The sequence below is a fragment of the Stegostoma tigrinum genome, chromosome 11 (genome assembly GCF_030684315.1).
Source record: "Stegostoma tigrinum isolate sSteTig4 chromosome 11, sSteTig4.hap1, whole genome shotgun sequence".
NCBI lineage: Eukaryota > Metazoa > Chordata > Chondrichthyes > Orectolobiformes > Stegostomatidae > Stegostoma > Stegostoma tigrinum.
Genome location: NC_081364.1, coordinates 12123234 through 12146392, shown reverse-complemented (window position 1 = coordinate 12146392; position 23159 = coordinate 12123234). Strand labels below are relative to the sequence as shown.

The following is a 23159-nucleotide window of genomic DNA, read 5'->3' as shown; positions in this document are numbered from 1 at the left end:
GCATATTTGGAGCTCAATTACAGCACCATGGTTGTATATATTATTCATATTTCATGAAAATTAGATGCCAGCCTAAATTTGATCTGCTTAACAAAAGCACAAGAAATACAGCCCATTGAGCCAGCTTCACAATTTGATACATTAATTTCAACTCCAGTGAACACGCACTGCACATATTCAGATTGCCCAAGACTAAAAAATCTGTTCATCTATCTCAGTCTTTAAGTATAGTCGGTATTGGACTGGCAGAAAATTCTAAAGATGCCCAACCCTTCGGGGGGAACATATTTCTCACCTTTGTCCTCAATTACTGCCCACCTGTCCGGAGACCAGTTTTGCCGACCGCTGCCCTCCAACACTAGCTATCTTGTCAGAAACTGACACACACATACTGAACGTGCTGAACTCAGCAAAGGCCTCCGCGTTCCCGCTGTAATGAATTTCAGGCATGACACGACGTTGAGCTCTTCTGCCATCTTCATCTCTGTGCCTATTTTTTTGGGCAAGAGTCCTCTCTGCGTCCCACAGAGTGCTTTGCCCAGCTCGAACACTCTCCTTCCACACTGACCCCTTCCTCTGGCCTTTTACCTGCACGGGATCTGTTCATTGAGAACTGTCAATGTGACACTGGTCACCTCAACTTCTCCCTCTCCCTCAACCTCCATCCCCCTACAAATCCAATCTCTCCCCCCTCCGAACTGACTGCACTTTGGTTGGTCCAGGGAGGACAGATAGGTCAAGGGGGTGGGATGAGGTTAGTAGATAGGAGATACTGACCTATCTCCTCCCTACCTTCCCACCTACGCTCACCTTTACTGGCTCCATCCCCGCCTCTTTGACCAGTCTGTCTCCTCTCCAACTATCTTCTCCTCTATCCATCTTCTATCTGCCTCCCCCTCTCTCCCTATTTATTTCAGAACCTCCTTCCCCGCCCACAGAACTCATCTCTTCCTACCTTGACTCAGTCTTCTCTTCCCTAGTCTAATCCCTGCCACATACATCCGTGATTCCTCTGATGCTTTACACCAGTTTCAAAATTTCCAGTTTGCACACTCCAGCTGCCTCCTCTTTACCATGTGCAATCCCTTTACATACCCATCCCCCACCAGGAGGATCTTAGGGCTCTCCTCTTCTTTGTGGAGGAAAGATCTGAGCCATCCCCACCAACATACCCTCTTCCACTTGAGGGAGCTTGCCCTCACCCTCAAGAACTTTTCTTTTAATTCTTCCATTTTCTTCAGATCAGAAGAGTGGCCATGGGAACCCTCATGGGCCCCAGTTATGCCGGTCTCTTTGTAGGGTACATGGAACATTCCTTGTTCTAGTCCTATTCTACCACCACCAGGCACATATTCCCCTCCTCTCCCATGTCTGCTTTCTGCAGAGACCGTTCCCTCCGGGACAGCCTAGTCTACTCTTCTTTCATGCCCAACACAGCCCCCACTGCACCTTCCCCTGCAAACAGCAGAGCTGCAACAGCTGTCCATATACCTCCTCCCTCCCCAGTATCCCAGGGCCAGCAACACTTCACTCGCATGTCCCAGTATCTAGTCTACTGCATTCACTGCTCACCATGTGGTTTCCTCTGCATTGGGAAAATGAAGCATGGATTGGGTGACCACTTCGCAGAACATCTACATTTTGCCCGCAAAAAAAAAAAGACCCTGAGCTTCCAGTTACCTGCCAGACCACCCTGTTCCCTGGCCAACATCTCTGCCTCTGGCTTGCTGCAGTGTTCCAACGCAGCTCAACACAAGCTAGAAGAACACCATGTCATTTTCCACTTGGGGACCCTGCAGCTCTCCAGACTCAATACTGAGTTCAATAATTTTAGGGCTTAAGCCCTCCAATGTCATAGCTTCCGACTCCACACACAGTCTGCCATTAACAGCTACTCACCCTCCTAGCCAGATAGTTATCAACATATTTCTTTAGGAAAGAGGAGAGCACCCAATTTCTCATGCTACAGTATATCACTGCAGTCAGCTAGCAAAGTAGCACTGTCACCAGGCTATTGAAGTGGGCCCTACAGAAAAGGGATGGTCAATCTAATTGGTCTGACGCTTTTCTGCCAACTTGTAACCAGCCACTGTTTTAAACAAAATTGCTTTCTCCAGACATTAAATCTGGGAGAACAAAACCGTGATGTCATTGTACAAAAGTCACTTTCTGGTTAATTGTCCTGTAATCTAGGTTTCACTAGAAATGACAAAGCAAATAGAAGGAACTTTGCTGAGAAATCCACTAAATGGTTGTAAATCCCTCATGCCTGAAAAACAGATTATTTATCTCTTACATTGGAAGCATTGCAGCAAACATTTAGATTGGTCTACAGGATGAGAAGCCAAGTGAACTATACATACATGGTCCAGCATTTAGAAGAATGAGATGGTCTAACTAGACAGGCAAGACTCAATGCGTTTTACAGGTGGATAGTGAAGGCTCATTTCCCTAGGCTGGGAATTCTCGGTGGATTCTCAAACATATTGGACCGATTGTTTTAGGAACAACGTACAAGGGAAATTCTGTCACTCAGAGGGTTGTGTAGATTAATTAAAATTTTCTATCCAAAAGGGTTATGGATTCATCATCATTGAATATATTTATGGCTGAGATAAACATTTTTATTTCCCACTGAGTTAAAGATTTAGGCATAGCAAGTATCACTCTTTGGACTAGATGTTAAATCACAATGCAATCTACTTGCTTCAACAGCTTAAACCATTATAAAAACCCTCAAAATAGAAGCAGAACAGATTTTTAAAATTATATTGACTATCACCATAAATGTAACAAAACAGACTATTTCTTCTTTCCTATCATTGCAGCTTATGGAATCCTGCATATCAGTGGCTGCAGCTCAAAGTGTCTAATTGCACTTGCAGTGAATTCTAGACCTGTTAATTCGTACATATTTCTTTCTTTTGAAATAGTCAAAGTATAATCAGTTCTCCATTATTCAGAACTGGCCAGGATGCTTTCCAAAAGCAATGTCTGTGGTCGTCAATAGCACATATGATTTTGATTCTTTCAGTATTTGATCATGTCTCTGTACCCAAGCCCCGTGGAGTATATTTTCATACAAGATTTGGAAGCTGTATGAGTATATAAATTTGCCAATGTCTACTTGAATTTCGGAAGAGTAGGATATGCCCAAACTACAAGAGATGGCAATTTAAAAACTGTGTTAATCAGATCTTAATTTTATTAAAAATATCAAATTTGAAAGTATGACAAGTGCACATGTAAACATGACCTTCATTTTCAGCCACTGAACTAATCAGTTCTGACTTTAATAAATGACTGAGGCATATGAAGGCAATACTCTCCAATCAGGTCCTTATTTTAGTTAGATATTTGGTCACAGTAGTGTAATGGAACTTCAGCACAGAGATCATACCTTCATAGCAATTTGTGAAAGTGAATTCAGAAAAACGATTGAGAAATCTGTATGTTAGAAATACTAAGTGGTTCATTTCAGAGAAACAAACTTGCCACCTTGCCTTGACCCACTGCACATACAATTCCACTGGGTTGACTCAAGCAAATAATAAAATGTAACAGCACAAAATAGGTAGACCAAAACGGCATGTTTGGCATACCAGAACATTTTTTCGTAACCAAAATTTGTTTCATGTTGTTGGCCATTTAACTGTTCATCAATAAGTGACTATGCAGTTGAACACAAGTGCATGGACAACTTACAGCACGTAAAAGATTTACTGCAACTTATCATAAGCAGGACAATGGTGATGTGGGAACTTGGACTCAGAAATTAAACAGAACAGGTATCAGTTACTTCTGAAATTGGCAAGAGGGGTTAATGCAAGAATCTCAAATTTTGCAGCTCTTCTACTTGAAGTCACTGTGTAAAAGCAAAAAGTGTTATACAAGCAAGTCACTTGGACAATTTCTCTCATTCAATAAAATTATATTAGCAAACTTACGAAATTCGTGAAAGGACTAGTTCATACAGGCTGTCCACTGTCACGTTATCCCTGGGAACAGAGACCAAGAGAGGCTGACCAAAGAGAATAGTGCCAACAGGTGCACTTGAGGATCGCATCCTTTTCTCACGGAAATAAATTGGGAGGCTGATGCATTTTGAATTTTCAGAGTCTTCTTCTTTCACGCCTGGAACCTCATAACTGTAAAATACAAAGAACATTCAGCAGTCCAAGAAAATAATCTTCACCTAGAAATCAAAACCAAACAGGTGTCAACAGTTACAGAACATCACTATGTGGTAGAATTGACTGGTCAGACCAAGGCTTAATTCCCCCAACTCAGGATGTCGACATGAAAACCAAAAGAACTGCGGATGCTGTAAATCAATAACAAAAACAAAAAAAATTGCTGAAAAGACTCAGCAGGTCTGACAGCAACTGTGAAGGAGAAAACAGTTTTGAGGAAGGGTCACCAAACCCGAAACATTAACTCTGTTTTCTCCTTCACAGATGCTGCCAGGCCTGCTGAGGTTTTTCAGCAACTTTGCTTTTGCTCAGGATGTCACCATGTTGCTTCTGGGTTACATTCAACTTAGCGAGTTTTGAGAAGATTTGTAGCTCAGGTTGAGGTTCTGGATGTGAGATTGCTCGCTGAGCTGGAAGGTTCATTGTCCATCCTAGGACAAGCCAAACAGAGACACGCACGAGAATTCCTAGAAGCATGGCATTCCAACCGGAACTCCCTCAACAAACACATTGATTTGGAGCCAATCTACCGACCCTGAGGAAAAAAAGAACAGGAAATGACATCACCAACCCAAGGAAACCTAACCAGATAAAGAGACAGCGGGACATAACACCAGCGCTTCATCGGAGGCTCACTGATGATGTTACCTAGAATGGTGACGAAACGTCTGAAAATGAACCTTCCAGCTCAGCGAGCAATCTCACATCCACATCCTACATTCAACTTACTAATTGGCTTTACTGGAAAAACAAAAACAAAAGCAAAAACTGAGCTTTAGACTTTCTGTCACAGGATCCTAAGGCAGTCAGCCTAGAAGTCTTAACTTGTTATAACATGTCTTTGATCAAAACAAAATCACCTTTGTCCTCAAAGGACACTATTCATTTAAAGGCATTACGTAGCAGTCAGAAGCAGCAATTCTGTGATTATTTTGATCCCTGCTGACATATACAGGATTGATCTTTGCTCGAAAATGAGTGTTTCCTGTTTTGGATGAAAGTCAATACAGCCATTCAATCGCTAATCCTTCCTAATTAAAGTTAATGAACATTCCTTTCAACTGAAATTTTAAAACTATTTCCCACAATGCAAAAATCAGATCTGCAAAGTTCCAGATCATTGCATGAGGCTTCTACAACCTGGAATGCACCAGGAAATGTAATAATAGCCTATACCACAGAAAAGTAAGCAAACGTGGAACTAACAAGGTCTACAGTTCCATCTGTCACAATTAAAATGAAAAATTGAGAACGGAAACAGATGGCTGTTATACTTACATAAAGATATCATCTCTGTCCATAATGTGGTTTAAGGCTTCATCTTGTCGATACGTTTTGTGGAACCGATGATTGTAAACATCAGCAACCACCATCTATGAAAGAAATATACAGGAGTTATAAATCATGAAAAAAACAATTACAGTGTAATATACTTACAGTGTGCATGTTAATTTGAGACTGAATTTAGTCTTGGATTTTTTTTAAACTGTGAAGACACTTGGAAAAAGATTAGTGTGGGTGAGTGAATAACAAATTTAGATTTCATTCCCTTTTAAGGTAACCTACTTGAACATTCTAATGCTATAATCAACTTTAAATCTGCTGTGAAGACAGTGAGACAGTAACTTTTATTTATTAAAATATCAAACTTGTTTGGGCTCAGCAGGTGGTTTTGGGTCTGGACCTCTGGCCCAGAGGTTGGGATACAACACTGCTCCACAAGAGCCCCTAACTATCGCTGATGTGTTGCGATGCCTTAACAATCGTACATCCCTGATTAGTAATTCTTCATGCATGTCACTAGACCAATCAGAGGCCATCATAATGCACCCTACTCAATATTCATCCCAATGACTGCACCAACAATTTTGACCATGGACAGTGGGAGTCTTGATTATAGCTCTTTCCATATCCACCATCATAAAAATTCTTGGCAAAGTCAATTACTTTCACATTGCTGATTGAATACACAGAAACAGACCCTTCAATCTTGGGGAGGAAAAAAATCTAAGGATTCTGTTTTCTCCAGCACTGGAGCAGCCATTCCTTCTTTCAAAGGAGTCATTTCACCCAACTGTACAGCTTGCAGGAAGATTGGCCATCGCTATAACTGCACAAAATCAGATAAAACAATGCATCGATTGCACCAGGTTCATTCACATGATCTATCTGGTCACTAGGTCATGTAGAACAGTGTCATTAACCTTTGGAATTCTGGGTCACTTATATTCAAGACCGAGTTAGATAGATCTATTAGAGGTGAAAAGTTATGGGAAGTAGGCAAAGTGGAGTTGAGTGATGATCTTACTGAATGGTGGAGCAGCATGTGGAATTGAATGCCCTATCCTTGTTACTTTGCCCTACTTCTGCGCTTATTTCTAACATTTCACGTTAAATTGAACATTTAACCTAAAAACTGGATTACAATGAGAGCATTTGTGAAATGCAATTATTTTAATAATAGGAAATTTGCCAATGTGAACTAGCTTCCTGAATATATCACTGCAGATGTTTAAGATTCATGAACAATTGAAATCTTAGAAGTGTTAAAATTGAACAAAAATAAGTTCTACTTCCAGATCTAAAAAACAAACTGTACATTTTAAAAATTGAACTTAGAATGTGAAACAAGCTGTTTTATGGTTAGTTTTGGTCAGTTTGATGCAAGATGCAAATGAACATATTTAAGTCAAATTAGATATTCTTATAAAAATCTATGGATTCTGTTTTTCCATTACTTTTCTTCCATGACAGGCATTTCACTCAAGACAAGACTTAAGAAAACTCTGTAAACTCCAAGTACTCAACCCGAGAGTACTTTTATGGATGGGGAATGGATATCAGTGGCAACGCCAATATTTGTTGCCCATCCCCAACTGCCCTTGGACTGAGTGACCTTCTCGGCTACTGTCTGGAGTCAAGTGGATACCAGGCCAGACAAGGATAGTGGATTGTCTTTCCAAAGGGATATTAATGAATCAGATGGATTTTTCATAAAACTAGATTTTAGATAACAATTTAAATTCCAACAGCTGAAGGGGAGGTAATTAAACTGATGTCAGCATTAGCTTCTGGATTATGGGTCTAGTGACATTACCACTATGCCACCATCTCACTGTTACTGGACAATTAACAGGAGAAGTTCAATATCTTATCAAGTGGAGAATTTAGTACCAGGATTTCATTAGAAATAACATAAACAGAACATGGACATTTCCCATTCAATATTAAAGATTAATAAAGTGAAAATCTTCAGCAGTTTAACTCCTGACTCTGCTTAGTGACAGAGGTAGTTACACAATTCCAGAATCTCATTTTCTTAAGCTATAGGAAAACAAAAATGCCGAGTTCCACATTTTTCAACTTGTGTAGCACTATTTTCTTCAGCAATGCAGCTAAATTTACAAAGCTAAGATTAAAATAGTGCAATCATGGCCTGAAAATTATTTCAATATATTCTGGGAACAGAAAAATGTAAGCTGAATCACAAGTAGCAGAAACAGAAATTTAAAATGGTTCAACAAGTTATGTAATAGGTCTTCTGCTGATTCAGGATCTTAAAGCAAACCCAACTGTGGTTATGAAAAATTTAGTGGCCAAAACAAAGGTTACAACCGGAAAAGACAGCGGTGAGGACAGCAGTCACAACATCAAGATTCAAAATAGAGCCTGTATTACCATATCAAATTGAATATTTGTGCAAAACAGTGGGTGACTTGTTTTGCTAACATAATAGACATAACTAAAATTTAAGATGAAATAGCAATTGAAAATATTTATGCTGTACAACATGCAGTGTTTTTCTTTCCAAGTTTGCAATGTCTTTTCTATAATGATTTGTAAAGATTCATCAAACATAGAGCAGTACAGTACAGCATAGGCCCTTCCGCCCACAATATTGCGTTGACCTATTATCCTAAGATCAATCTACCCTGAATACCCTACATTTCACTATCCTCCATGTGCCTATCCAAGAGATGCTTAAAAGTCTCTAAAGTATCTGACCCCACTACCCCACAGCACATTCCACATGCCTACCACACTGTCTGAAGAGCCTACCTCTGACAACTCCCCTATACCTTCCTCCAATCACCTTAAAATTGTGTCCCCTCCTAACGGTCATTTCCACCCTGGGAAAAAGTCTTTGGCTATCCACTCTATCTATGCCCCTCATTATCTTGTACACTTCTATCAAGTCACGTCTCATCCTTCTTCACTCCAGTGAGAAAAGCTCTAGCTCCCTCTACCTTTCCTCATAAGACCTGCCCTCCAGTCCAGGCAGCATCTTGCTAATTCTCCTCTGCACCCTCTCTACAGCTTCCACATCTTTCCTATAATGAGGTGACAAAAACTGAACACAATATTCCAAGTGTGGTCTACCATCTTTTCATAGAGTCGCAGCATAACCTTGCAGCTCTCCAACTCAATTCCCCTACCAATGAAAGCCAGCACACCATATGCCTCCTTTATAACCCTATCAATCCCGGTGATTCCTCTGTTCCTCCACACTGTTGAGAATCCTGCCATTAACCCTGTATTCTGCTTTGAAATTCGACCAAATTCATGGTGTCATATTTTCCTTTGTCAATCCCACTCTGCCAGAATTCAAAAACCATTATTTGCCATGGGTTGACGTGAGCTATTTGTCATGGCTACACAAGAGAAAGGAAGCCTCCAAAAAGTGTTAATGGCAATTTTTGAATCAAAGAACTGGTAGAGAAAGTTAACTACATTTTAGCTACCTAAACTTGATCTGTTAGAGACAGTAAATTTGTTAAAACATTAGTTCAACAAGTCCAACAAGCAATGGATGAAGAAGTTATCAACTGAATGCTCCCCATGCAAAAGTTCAGATCAAGAACTTTTCTTCATGTAACTGCTTCTCTCCACAGATCGTGCCAGAACTGCTTAATATTTCCAGCATCTGCAGTATTTTGACTTTATTTCATTGTTTCGTGTATGTTGGTGATTTCTCATCTAGGTCATTGTTAATTCTGCAGGCACTCAGACATTGGGGGTTAACATGTTTTCTAATTAACTATAGTTAACACCTTTACAAAGCTTAATCACTTGATGCTCAGATATTCAGAACAAGAACACAAACACGCCAAACACTTTCCTGTTACTAAAACCTCACAACTATAGAAACGTCACTTTTATGGACAGGAAATATTTCCACATGCTCAGATTTTGATTCAAGCCTCAGGTCAGATTAGACATTTTGCAAATCCGTTGACAGAATGCACTAGCATGTACATCATATATAGGTGGGCAGCTCGAGTACTGAAATTCTAATGTTTAATGCAATTCTTCAGTCATGATTTGACCAATTTACCTTTTCTGCAGCTACTCCTGAGATTTGAGAGAGGGCTGTACAAAGGTCAGAAATTGCACCCATCTTTGGAACAATTATTCTGTACTGTAAAATTAACAAGTCAATATTAATAACTGCAAGAATTTTAAAAAGTTTTTTTTACTTAAAATTGTCTTGTGCATATCAAAACAAGAACAACAAATTTTAAAAGGCACAACAGTTTTTGCTGCATGAGTAAAGGGTGATGCTTGGTTGTCAAGTGGACTCTAGTAACAATGCTGCATGGAGACAAAGGGAACAGTTATCCCTCAAGCTTTTGTTAAAATTTGAAGCAGGCAAGTCAACTGGGATTGCCCGAGGTGTTGCAATTAGCAAACACAACCATTTTCTCATGCAGTGTAAAACTGTTGTTTTCTTTGAAATTTGGTACACTTGAATTCTGGTCTAATGAGAGCAAGACAAAAATGTTTTGACAACTCAGCTCTTTCTTTAGTAATACTCAAATAGAAATCTTTAGAGAGAGCTGGAAATGACATGATTTACTCAGAAATGCGTCTTGTTTACAGTATCTGCAGAGATGCAGTACTACTGCCCTGCATTCTTCCCATTTGTCTATTTCTTCCCCTGCTTCATGTATTACCCAAACTTCCTGAATATTGCCACAGCATTTCCCTTTGAAATTTACAGTAGCAAATTATTCTATTTTCCAACAAATTTTTTTTCTGATCTGTCAATTTCAGAAATTTAAACGTGTTGCTAAATACTGAACTAGAGGGAACAAAAAAACAAAATAAATTTCTGGGGAGATTCAGGTCTGGAAGCATCTGTGGAGGAAAAGAAACAAGTAAAGGTTTAAGCCCAATGACCCTTCCCTGAAGTCGTCATTGAACTTGAAACATTGTTTTCTCTGGTGCTGCCAGACCTCCTGAATTTCTGCATTTGTCATTTTATTTCCAGTACCTGCAGTTCTTTGTTTTAGCTCAATTATAGGAAGTTGTCCTTCATCAAAGCCAAAACCACTGATTTTTAAAACATGCATCAAATCTTGTCGGCCTACTTTGCTTCACAAGAAACGGACCCACTATCTCAAATCTCTTAATTACATAATCACCTACCCTACCATACTGATTATCGCGCAATAGTTTATTGCAGAGAACCTGATCATACCTGGGTTGGCCTAGATGAGTCTGCCCGCACAAGAAAGATTTCCATCATGCGGTCCTTCTTCATAGGTAACGGAAGAGTTAAGTAACAGAAAGGGTCGAATGTTACAGAAATTTTTGAACACTGAGGACAAACTAGAGTGGATTTAAAAAGCCCATGGAAGATGTCCACAATGATGGAGTTGTTTCTTAACCTGTGATTTTCCCATGCTTCTTTAGCCACCACCTGCATCCAAAAAGAGGACAGAACATTTGTTTGGTGCTATATCTCAATTAATGAGGAATATGTATTATTATAAAGCCACGTTGTGTATTCAGGATATTCAAAAATACCTCACATTTATTAGACTACTTCTGAATGCTACATCAGCATACTGCAAGGTCCCACCAAGAGCAGATCAATAAAAATCCAAAACATACAAAGGTATCTGACAAAGATGTATGAGCCAAGGTAGCAGCAGAACATCTTGCTGTTCATTAAATAGTATCATGATATTTTACATCTAGACGTGCAGCCAGACAGAAGCTTGGTTTTAGATTTTAGTGTAAGTTTGGACCTCGGTGCACAATGGTGTGAGAAAATGTTGCTCTAGTTAACATGCTCAAATGAGCATTGGGGCTTTTGGATTAGAGGCAAGAAAACTAAGAGAACTAAGCTGATATTAAAGATGTAAATGCAAGTAGCAGTTTTTGCCACAACTCAGCAGGGCTGACAACAGACTTTTCAGCAAATTTTGGAATGGAATAAACTCTACTATTTTACAATGAATTTTTTTACTGAAGTGTATAGTAAGTGAATTGGTCTGCAAATTGTAACCAGCATGTAAGAGGATATATCAAATGTAACCAAACTGTTGATAAATGCATACAAAGAAAGGCAGAGTTGGACAACAGAGATGTAAACTAGTGCAATGGATGCCATTTAATGCCACACTTTTTAAAACATTGAGGAAAACATCAGTAAAATTTTTAATGGATTAATTAAATGTAAGGCAAATATTCATAGTCAAGCAAAAGAAATAAAAGCTTAGCTTGTACAAATGGACATAAAGATGCTGGAACTTAAAACTCTTTTGCTAAAGAATGTGAACAAGAGCAAGGAGCAAAGTGCATTACTCCGTAAACTTGATGGTGATGTACAATCAGTTGAGAACTGGATATTATTGCCCGGCACACGTTAATTTCCACTGTTGGGCAATAAAAGGCTTGCTGCAACCAACTGATAAAGATTTAATGCCTTGAAAATATGACAGCAAGAGGCAGAGGGGAAAGTGACATTCTCAGTCCTGTTCCTGCTCTGTTTCTGAGTTTGACTCAATTAGTGGTAAATTTAGAAGGATCATATTTCCAAAGATAATGGGAACTGCAGATGCTGGAGAATTCCAAGATAATAAAATGTGAGGCTGGATGAACACAGCAGGCCAAGCAGCATCTCAGGAGCACAAAAGCTGACGTTTCGGGCCTGGACCCTTCATCAGAGAGGGGGATGGGGAGAGGGAACTGGAATAAATAGGGAGAGAGGGGGAGGCGGACCGAAGATGGAGAGTAAAGAAGATAGGTGGAGAGAGTATAGGTGGGGAGGTAGGGAGGGGATAGGTCAGTCCAGGGAAGACGGACAGATCAAGGAGGTGGGATGAGGTTAGTAGGTAGATGGGGGTGCGGCTTGGGGTGGGAGGAAGGGATGGGTGAGAGGAAGAACCGGTTAGGGAGGCAGAAACAGGTTAGACTGGTATTGGGATGCAGTGGGGGGGGGGGGGGAAGAGCTGGGCTGGTTGTGTGGTGCAGTGGGGGGAGGGGACGAACTGGGCTGGTTTAGGGATGCAGTAGGGGAAGGGGAGGAGATTTTGAAACTGGTGAAGTCCACATTGATACCATTAGGCTGCAGGGTTCCCAGGCGGAATATGAGTTGCTGTTCCTGCAACCTTCGGGTGGCATCATTGCGGCAGTGTAGGAGGCCCATGATGGACATGTCATCTCGAGAATGGGAGGGGGAGTGGAAATGGTTTGCGATTGGGAGGTGCAGTTGTTTGTTGCGAACTGAGCGGAGGTGTTCTGCAAAGCGGTCTCCAAGCCTCCGCTTGGTTTCCCCAATGTAGAGAAAGCCGCACCGGGTACAGTGGATGCAGTATACCACATTGGCAGATGTGCAGGTGAACCTCTGCTTAATGTGGAATGTCATCTTGGGGCCTGGGATAGGGGTGAGGGAGGAGGTGTGGGGGTAAGTATAGCGGTTGCAGGGGAAGGTGCCGGGTGTGGGGGGGTTGGAGGGCAGTGTGGAGCGAACAAGGGAGTCACGGAGAGAGTGGTCTCTCCGGAAAGCAGACAGGGGTGGGGATGGAAAAATGTCTTGGGTGGTGGGGTCGGATTGTAAATGGCGAAAGTGTCGGAGGATGATGCGTTGTATCCGGAGGTTGGTAGGGTGGTGTGTGATTTCCAAACTTTGCTTTTGGGATGAAATTTCAATATTTATCCTACGGAAGTAATTCAACAGATATAAAACATTTTGGAACAGGTTGAGGCTATGAAATAAATAGAGTATTCTGATTTATTCAATGTTCACTGTGTAAAAAGCAGACTTGCATTATTTTGAGGGTTTATTCAGCCAGTCCTACCTCATCTTCCCTCCCATTGGCATCTTTAAGTTCTAAGTAGGGCTTTTTCTTCACACGATTTAAATCTTCATGCAAGCCATCTAAAAGAAATGCAAGTAGCTCTTGAGAATCCTGTTGCTGGTATCCTGAAAACTGGGGAGCAAAACACCCAACCTGGGTCTGGAGAGAGAAAGAATTTCATACTTAACTTGATTTTAGTTTTAAACATGCATTTAACTTGGTAATAAGTATTTATACTGAAGGTTTTAAAATGTTGTTTTAATTATTCCTGTAATAACTTGATAATTATTTCAAACATTCCATCAGCACAAATCTCTAGTTGGTAGGTACTACTATAAAGCTGCCCTACAAATCAACTTTACATTTAAAGATTTAATTATAACATTCTGTAGTGTATGTTTCCTTCTATTCATGTTGATTAGATGCCTTGGAATACAATTAGATTGGTTTGCTCATTTAAATTATTGATTTTCCATAAAGAACTCGCTTAATAGTTAGTCAAGACTTCACAATCTTGAAGAATATAATTTGTTAGTTACACAAAATGGACAGAATTATGCTCCACTGGTACATGTTAGCATCCATCCATCCATCCACGATTCCTTGCATTCAAGAACAAGTATTATTTAATTTTCTACAAAATTAGAAATTTGCACAAAATACTGGATTCTGATGACAGGAAATAGATAGCCATATATGGTTTACCACCAATAATGTTAAAAATAAGGGCAGAGACAAAGATGCCCTTCTAAAAGTCTTGCGGCTGCAATGGGTTATCCTTCTATGCATTTTTAAATCAGTGTGTTCAGACATGTTATGACATAAAATCAAAAGTTGTTGGAGAAACTCAACAGGTCTGGCCACACTGGTGTTACTGTGAAAATAAAACAGAGAACCAGACCCAAGGGTCACTTGACTCGAAACACTTTTCTCTTCTCAAATGCTGTTACGTATCAAGTTTCTCCAGCAATTTTTGTTTTTATTTGTTTCATATCACCAGCATTCGCAATTCTTTGTTTTCTATTGTGACACTCTGAGCAGGTGGGACTTGAATGCAGAGATATCACCACTGTGCCTCAAGAACCCTTGGAGTGTCTTTCTAGATATTTCTAATTGCCCTGTCCTGTCTGTGCGGAGTTTGCATGGGTTTCGTCCGGGTGCTCCAGTATCCTCCCACAGTCCAAAGACGTGCAGATTAGGTGGATTGGCCATGCAAACTTGCCCATAATGTTCGGGGGGAGGAGATGTAGATTCGGTGGGTTATGGGGGGAATGGGTCTGGGTGGGATGCTCCGAGGTTCTGTGTGGACTCGTTGGGCTGAAGGACCTGTCTCCACACTGTAGGGATTCTATGATAAACTCATTCCATCCTTCTGAGGTACTTCAGCTTATATCTCAAAATCTAACCTTCAAAAATTATTCCAAATTAAGCAATGCAAAAGAATCCAACAGAACCTACTTTAAACATCCGAGGCGCCACATAAGAGCTTCTCCCTGACCACATTTGTTTGATAAGCTCAGCATAGGCTTCAGCAATTTCTCCCCTCATTCCCAAAGGATTTTCCCGATTCAGTTCTTCTTCGTACTTTCCTTGTAGGAAGTAATCAGTCAATGGACCAGTATTACTCAAACACTAAAAAAATTGAAATGAAAAAAGTTTTAAATGCATTCAAATCTGTCCCTATGAAAAGTTAGTATAGCTAGGGAATAAGAACATACAATAACACCAAGCTATTTTCGCAGAAAATTTCTTGAATCTTACCTGCAATGCTGAATTCATGAAACATGTATTACCAAGATTACTTAGGCCACAAAGTCCTGCTTGGCTTGGTGCATGAGATTCCCTATAATAATAAGAACTGTTGTGAGAAGATCCATAACCACTTGACCTGAAAAAAAAAACAGACAATAAGCTGAAGTGTTGAAGATTGGAAAAGACGTTTATATATTTTACCACAGAGATCGTATGAAATCTATAAGTTTAAGGAAGTGTCTGGGTCAGCTAATGAAGGAAATTTACATTGGTTCAGAACAATATGTGAAAGGTTAGTCTTACTGCATTGATGGGGTCTTGCTGCAATAGTAATCCTACTCAGTAAGAGAGGAAAGCAGGTGCAGACATTCGGTTTTATACAATAAAGTGTGAAGCTGGATGAACACAGCAGGCCAAGCAGCATCTCAGGAGCACAAAAGCTGACATTTCGGGCCCAGGCCCTTCATCAGAGAGGGGGATGGGGAGAGGGTTCTGGAAAAAATAGGGAGTGAGGGGGAGGCAGACTGAAGATGGAGAGTAAACAAGATAGGTGGAGAGGAGAGTATAGGTGGGGAGGTAGGGAGGGGATAGGTCAGTCCAGGGAAGACGGACAGGTCAAGGCGGTGGGATGAGGTTAGTAGGTAGGAAATGGAGGTGCGGCTTGAGGTGGGGGGGGAAGGGATGGGCGAGAGGAAGAACAGGTTAGGGAAGCAGAGACAGGCTGGGCTGGTTTTGGGATACAGTGGCGGGGGGGGCGGGGAGAAGGGTCGAGCTGGGCTGGTTTTGTGATGCAGTGGGGGGAGGAGAAGAATTAGGCTGGTTTTGGGATGCGGGGGGGAGGGGGGGGGAGGGGGGGGGAGGGATTTCTCTGATGAAGGGTCTGGGCCCGAAATGTCAGCTTTTGTGCTCCTGAGATGCTGCTTGGCCTGCTGTGTTCATCCTGCTTCACACTTTATTATCTTGGATTCTACAGCATGTGCAGTTCCCATTATCTCTGATTCGGTTTTATACGCTTGGCTGTGGAGTCAATGATATGAAGCTACCATCTTAGCATTAAGATTAAGTCAGAATCCCGCCTCAACATAACAAATCAAACTTTATCATGTGAAATATCAGTAAAATTGTTTTTTTGGACAACTACATATGACAGTATCATTAGACACAAAATTACACTGCATTGCAAAAGCAGCGTGAAGGAGAAATAGAGCAGCAGCTCAAAATACTGAAACAAAATCAACCAGAGTCTTCATCTTAAAATGGTAAAGATTTTCCCTACAAATTTAGAACAGTGGAAAAGTTAGTCAGCACTACACAAAAGGAAATTATATCAAACAGTAAAGCCATGCAATGGAGTTTCCAATGGTACTTTTGGCTAGTTCAAAATGAGTAATTCACCAAACTGTCACCTGCAAATATCGCGAAGAATAGCCTCGAGCAGAGGTTTGTTGAGATAGTGGACAGAAGTTAAAGGTTCACTGTTAAAGCATGCACACAACTTTTATTTTGAAAAGGTCTGAAATACAAAGCCTAATTCATTTTCGCCTTCACAACACAGGAATTGGGGCTAAGAAATAATAGCTTTACAAACTCATTAAACTTCTAGGCAACAGATAATGGAACAATCCGCGCTTCTCTCAGGACTTTTAGACAAAGACTTTATTAAATTGTTAGATATTTCAGTAATTGTTTTGGATGGGGAGGGAGAAAAGACTTTTGGGCGCTTGTTCTTTTAAAATATGAAAATACGAAGTTAGATTTCTTAAGAATTTATGATTTAAATTGAAATCAGTCAACTGAGCAAACAACAGGGAGCCTCAGGTCTGCGATCAGATAGGTATCTTATTCTGTGAAATTCTGTATGGCCACTGAATAGGATAACTGACCAGAAAAAAAAATAAATAGATTTAATTGAATGAAGATAGATTTTGAAATTAAGCGCCACTGGGTCACTTAGTTTGAAATAAAAACTGACTGAGGCATTTAAGGCTATGGCTTTCCACCATGCAGGTACACTCACCCCCTGGTGGAGCTGGAGCTGTTTAATATGTAGCTGCAGTTGCTGGAGTTGTTGCTCTCACCATTAGAGACTGCAGAAGGGGAGGACAAGGACGAGTAGAGATTGCAGCTAGTCGAGGATTTTGGAGAGGTAGATAAATTTCTGCTGGTGGCAGTGCTGGATCTGTCATAAAAACAAAGGTACGAACATGGATTTACAAATCATATTGCCAGATGCAAGGCAACATGAGCAGTCTTGCAGCCTAGCAATACAATTACTCAAAAAAAAACTAAGCAAGGGGGATTATAAATTTTATTCTGCCAGAAGTTAATCGATCACTATAGAACATTAACTGGAACAGAGGTTGTATGTATATTTTTTTTTACAAGGATTGCTCACTGTTTCCGGTGATTTCAGAAAAGCGAAGTAGAAGAAATAATAAACAATTGAAAGAACAGAGAGAAAGAAAAGGGGCAGAATATAATGTTCGGTCACTGTGTTGTATGGTATGGAGTGAATGCTAGAAACCTTGGTATGTTTCCAGCAATTCTATTTTGTAGAAAAGAATATAACCCACGTTCCTGTATAAATAAATACAAACAGTTGCAATTCATTCAACCTGCAGCTCAGTTCTCTCTGATTAAAAACTGAATTAAGGACAATGTATAGCTGGACAATGTAGAGCTGGATGAACACGACAGGCCAAGCAGCAGAGGGGCAGGAAGGGTGACGTTTCGGGCCTAGACCCTTCTTCAGAAATGAATCATTTTTGAAGAAGAGTCTAAGCCTGAAATGTCAGCTTGCCTGCTCCTCTGAGGCTGCTTGGCCTGCCATGTTCATCCAGCTCTACACATTGTTATCTCAGATTCTCCAGCATCTGCAGTTCCTATTATCTCTCAGGATAATGTATATTCCTTTGAATTATAAAGAAGCAATTTAGCCGAATGGTCCACACAGTTAATTAAAACTGATTAGAGTTTTTTTTCTTTAAAATATAGCTCATTTTTTAAAAAAAAGTCTTTGCAAAACCTTAACATGATAGCAAAACAGGATATAGACAATTACTCTCAAAAATCAAATGAAATCAAGTGCATGATATTGTAAAACCACATCTTGAAATGATCTCACACATCAATCCTGAGACGGACAGGGCAGTCAATAGTGAAAATAATGTATTGTTTAACATCCACATCCCAACTAATCGTTTTAGATCAACTAAATATGTTGTGTATTTAGGTTTGCTTTAAACATTTAATTGAAAGTTACAGTCACTGTTGTATTTGATGCAGACAATGTGCAAGTACAGAGATGTGTATTCTTGAAATTTTCACAATTATTTACTTTAGAGGCCATGGCAAGCAGTGACAAAAACAGCGGTGTTCCACAGGGATTGCAGCTGGGTTTAATTTTGTTAGTCATTTGTATAAATGATTTGCATGAGAATTTAGGGGGCACGGTTAGTAAGTTTGTGGATGACACCAAAATTCATGATATGGTCAAGAACGAAGAAGGTTTCTGAGATTACAAAGTGATCTTGATTAATTGGGCCAATGGGGTAAGGAGTGGCAGGTGGAGTTTAATTTGGCGAAATGAGACATTGCATTTTGGTAAGCAAACAAGAGCAGGGCTAATGCAGTTAATGGCAGGGTCTTGACTAGAGTTGTCAAACAGAGATCCCTAGGGGTTCAGGTACATAATTTTTTGAAAGTTGTGTTACAGGTAGACAGGGCGATTATGGCCTCAACTAGCATGCTTGCTTTCAATGCTCAGACCATTAAATATAGGAGTTGGGACATCACATTGAGGTTTTCTGGGACGTTGGTGAGACCACTTTAGGAGTGCCACGCACAGTTCTTGTCAGCTTGCTACAGGAAGGATATTATTAAATTGAAGCGAGTTCAGAAAAGATTTACCACAACGTTGCTGGGACCGGAGGGTTTAGGTTACAAGGATGACTGGATCGGCTGCAACCTTCTCCACTGGAGCAGAGGAGGTTGAGGGGTGACCTTATCGACGTGTATAAAATCATGAGGGGCAGAGATAAGGTGAATAGCAAAGGGCTTAACTAGGGTGGGGGAGTTCAAAACTAAGGGCCATATTTTTTAAGGTGAGGGGAGAAAGGTCTAAAAAGGGACACGAGGGGCAACTTTTACCACAGTGGGTGGTTTCTATGTGGAATGAGCTGCCAGAGGGAGTGGTAGATGCAGGTATGAGTTAGAACATTTAAAAGATATTTGGATAGATACATAAGGAAGGGTATAGAGGGATATGGGCTAAATGCAGGCAAATAGGATTAGTTTAGTTTGGGGAATTTGCTCAGCTTGGAATGGTTGGGCCAAAGGATCTGTTTCCATGCTGTGTGACTATAAACTTTATGATTCACTAATGTGGCTTCAAATGTCACTTCACTACTTATCCTCAAACACCTCACCCTACTAATCACATTCTGCAAACTGAAAAACAATGGAATAAATGTAGAAAAATATTTTTTGAAATCGAGACAATGAGAATATAAATCACGACATTTAGCTTTAGAATTTAAAGCTGATGTTGAATGGACAATTCTCGTGACTTTAACTGTAGATGCTAATATAAATAGTCAAAATGTTATGTTCCTGACAGGCTGCATTTTTGCAGGTACCTGTGAGCTACCATAAGCTTCACTAATTGAATTACTGCAAGATACTTAGAAACTGGTGGCAGGTAGAAAAAGTTATTGGAGAAAAATCAACCACAGCCTTGCCCATAAAGTACAATTCTCTACCCAACGTCCATTTACGAAAAATCCTTTACAGCCTAAAGTTCAAATCGAGGCAACTATTTTCAGGTATTCATCAACAGCAGTAATTCTAACAAGGGAAAGCACGTGGCAGCTTGGATCATATTTACAACAGGCTGGCTGACAAAATTCAGCAAGTTCAAATCAAATTGCAAGTCAACTTCATGAATCCACTTATTTTTCTTTAATATGCATTTGTATTGTGCATATCTGAAAGTGCTTGAAATAATTATGGTGTAAAAACATTTGTACGTTGTATTTTGTTACATTAAAAACAAAGAAGCAAATGTAGTCATGCAAATTAAAGTTTAAATAAACCATAGAGATATTAAACCTAACATTTATCCCCAGGAACACATTCTAAAGACCATCTTAAGGATGAGAGATTGAATGTTTTAGGTAGGGAATTCAAGAGCTCCAGATCATGACTGCCAGTGGAGAAATTATGCAGACTGGGCATGCAGAAAGGAAAAACTAGAAGATCTCTCAGTTTTAGAATTGGAAGAAGTTACTTAAATAACAATGAGCGAGTCCACAGGAAATATGAACGCAAAGACAAGTATTCAAAACACAGACAGCACTGGATTAAAAGCCAATACACGTAAGACAATTTGTGCACCAGGTTTTTGTTACATTTGATATACAAGATTGTTGGCATGGATGATTTGGGCCAAGCTTGTTTGGCAATAACTTTAAGATCTCAAAGGACTGTGTGATAGCTATACTGTTAATTTTTTTTTGGTGTCACTAGTTGAAGGTAATAATGGCAAGATAACACAGAACATCCCAGTATCTGAATTATGTATAGAATTTAAGATCTATCTGAACCACGGAAACATAAAACAAGACACTGCACAAAATTTACTCCAAACAGCTGGCACCTTAGAATGCATAGGCTCATTGTAACTTGGTTAAAAATGATGCCAAAGTTCAAACTGAACTCAAGTAATTGAGATGGCACGCTCATTCCCAGAAACAAGATTTCAACTTTTGAGACCTAAAGGATGACAGCAACGTCACCTAAAGGAAAACTTAAAACAAAAAAAAGGTTGACAAAATGTTTTAAAAAATCCAGCGGCTGCAAAGTGCTTTCATAAAAATGAAATTCTTTCGAACTGAATCTAGAGCAAATCTGAATACCCATATTGAGGCAACTGGATCACTAACAGTGCTAAAATTTTTTTTACATTCCTCCATTCACAGATTTTGCACATTATAAATTTCAAAATTTCACTTTGAATTAATGCAACGTAACTGTACCAACTTTTTCCATTTTGATTTTTGGAATACTAAGTCATTTCTCACATTTGGTGAAGGTCGTGCTAGTGCCCTGCGTCAGTTGAAATGGCCAGCAGCAACTCGAGGCTTTAAGCTTCAATATGAGCTGGTACAGTGAGCATACAAACCTTAAAGACCGTGCACCATTAGGAAAAAGTGGAGTTAGTGAATTAATGGTGCTATATTTCTAGATTAGGACTTCGCCACTAAAATGGCAAAGAGAAGAAAACTGCCAAATGTTTACAGTATTTTTTTAAAAAAGTGTTCAATAGTTTGCAAAGTTAAAAAAGACAAAGGCAATTTAAAATATAATGGAGTCATACAAGACATACTGAATGTAAAGGAGAAAAGCAAGGCAATTAAGTACTTTATTAATGATTTGGGGCGGTATGGTGGTTCAGTGGTTAGCACTGCTGCCTCCCAAATCTAGGAGTTTGGGTTCAATTCCAGCCTCTCATGTCTGTGTGGGTTTCCTCCCACAGTCCAGTGCTAATTTGCCCAGTATTCAGGGAAGTGTAGGTTAGGTGCATTAGCCATAGGAAATGTGGTTACAGGGAAAGGGCAGGGGAATGGGTCTAGAAGGGATGCCCTTTGAAAGGTCAGCGTGGACTTTTTGGGCTGAATGGTCCGTTTCCACACTGCAGGGATTCTATGGATTTGTTAGCTAGCTGAAGCTATGACGACAGATGAACAGTATCATTATTGTAATTGGTTCGGAGACGATGCCTTATTCTTAGCTTCTCACACATTAGTTTTCTCTTCAACCCTTCTGAAGTTACTGGCTTCCATGGATGTTTGTTATTCCCACAATACTGCATAGCAGCATCACTCAAATGCAACCTTCAAAAATGAGTGCAGGCAGCAATGTAATCACCAAGGACATGCACTAAGTGCAATTCTGTCTTCAACTGACAGCTTCACACATCCTTCACACAATGGCAACATGTAGACAGAAATCGGCTTGGCTTATTTCCCACCTCCTAACCAATGACACTGATTTTTCTGATGAGATCACTGCAAGACCAAAAACTGCATCTATCCTTCTTAGGGGGCCCATCATTTTCACCAGTGGGGGAACGTATTTTTAAAATAATCTTTAAACGACAATGCTGAAGATTACTAAATATGCCAACTAGGTGTGGTCTCTTCAGTAGCACAATTATTGATCACACAATCACTGAGCTGTATAACATGAAAGCAGACCCTTTGGTCCAACTCAACCGTGCTGACCAGATAACAAATTAATCTAGTCCCATTTTCCAGCATTTGGCCCATATCCCTCCAAATCCTTCCCATTCACTTCTAAATGTTGTAATTGTACCAGCCTCCACCACTTCCTCTGGCAGCTAATTCCATCATTTCACACAGAGAGCAGTACATACATTGTCCCTTAATTCCCTTTTGAATCCTTCCCCTCTCACCTGAAAGATATACCCTCTGGTCTTAAATTCCCCAACCCAAGGAAAAGACCTTGGCTATTCACTCTATCCACGTCCCTCATGATTTCAAAAACCTCTACACATCATCCCTCAGCCTCCAAGGTTCCCGAGAAAACAGCCCCAGCCTATGCAGCCTCTACCTAAGGCTCAAGTCCTCCAACCCTGGCAACATCCTTTTAAGTCTTTTCTGAATCTTTTCAAGTTTCACAACATCCTTCCTATAGCGGGGGACAAGTATTGTAGGCCGCAATCCAAAAGTGGCCTAACTAATGTCCTGTACAGCTGCAACATGAATCCCCAAATCCTACGCTCAATGCAATAACCAATAAAACATACTAATGCTTTACTATCTTATCTACCTGGGACTCCTCTTTTCAAGGAATAATGAATGTACACCGCAAAGTCTTTGTTCAGAAACACACCCCAGGACCTTAACATTAAGCGTACAAGTCATGGCTAAAAAAATCAAACGATAGTCTTAAGATCATAAGTACAAGAACACACGATACAGGTATGCTCATGTTATCTCCAGAGATTAAGTGTTAATCACAAATTTTCAGAAACCACGCGATGCAAGGTTATAGTCCACAAGGTTTATTTGAAAACACAAACTTTTGGAGCCTTATCCCTTTA

At 40.1% G+C, this 23159-nt stretch overlaps 1 protein-coding gene across 5 annotated transcripts in view; it reads right to left on the bottom strand.

The window, feature by feature from the left end:
* usp4 (ubiquitin specific peptidase 4 (proto-oncogene)) overlaps positions 1 to 23159 on the bottom strand; it is a 99842-nt gene that overhangs the window by 33359 nt on the left and 43324 nt on the right. For 3 of the 5 annotated variants that reach the window (XR_009446485.1, XM_059649752.1, XM_059649751.1), the window contains exons 7-14: positions 17052 to 17213; positions 15044 to 15170; positions 14741 to 14914; positions 13283 to 13441; positions 10675 to 10896; positions 9529 to 9612; positions 5472 to 5566; positions 3948 to 4148 (exon numbers count right to left, since the gene is read on the bottom strand). Coding sequence is in view for 4 of the 5 variants with exons in the window: in XM_059649752.1 (XP_059505735.1) it covers positions 3948 to 4148; positions 5472 to 5566; positions 9529 to 9612; positions 10675 to 10896; positions 13283 to 13441; positions 14741 to 14914; positions 15044 to 15170; positions 17052 to 17213 (1224 nt within the window). In the remaining variant the exon portion in view is untranslated. Of the gene's footprint in view, positions 1 to 3947; positions 4149 to 5471; positions 5567 to 9528; positions 9613 to 10674; positions 10897 to 13282; positions 13442 to 14740; positions 14915 to 15043; positions 15171 to 17051; positions 17214 to 23159 lie in introns of those variants that run through there. The other 2 variants (XM_059649753.1, XM_059649754.1) reach the window with 2 other exon arrangements.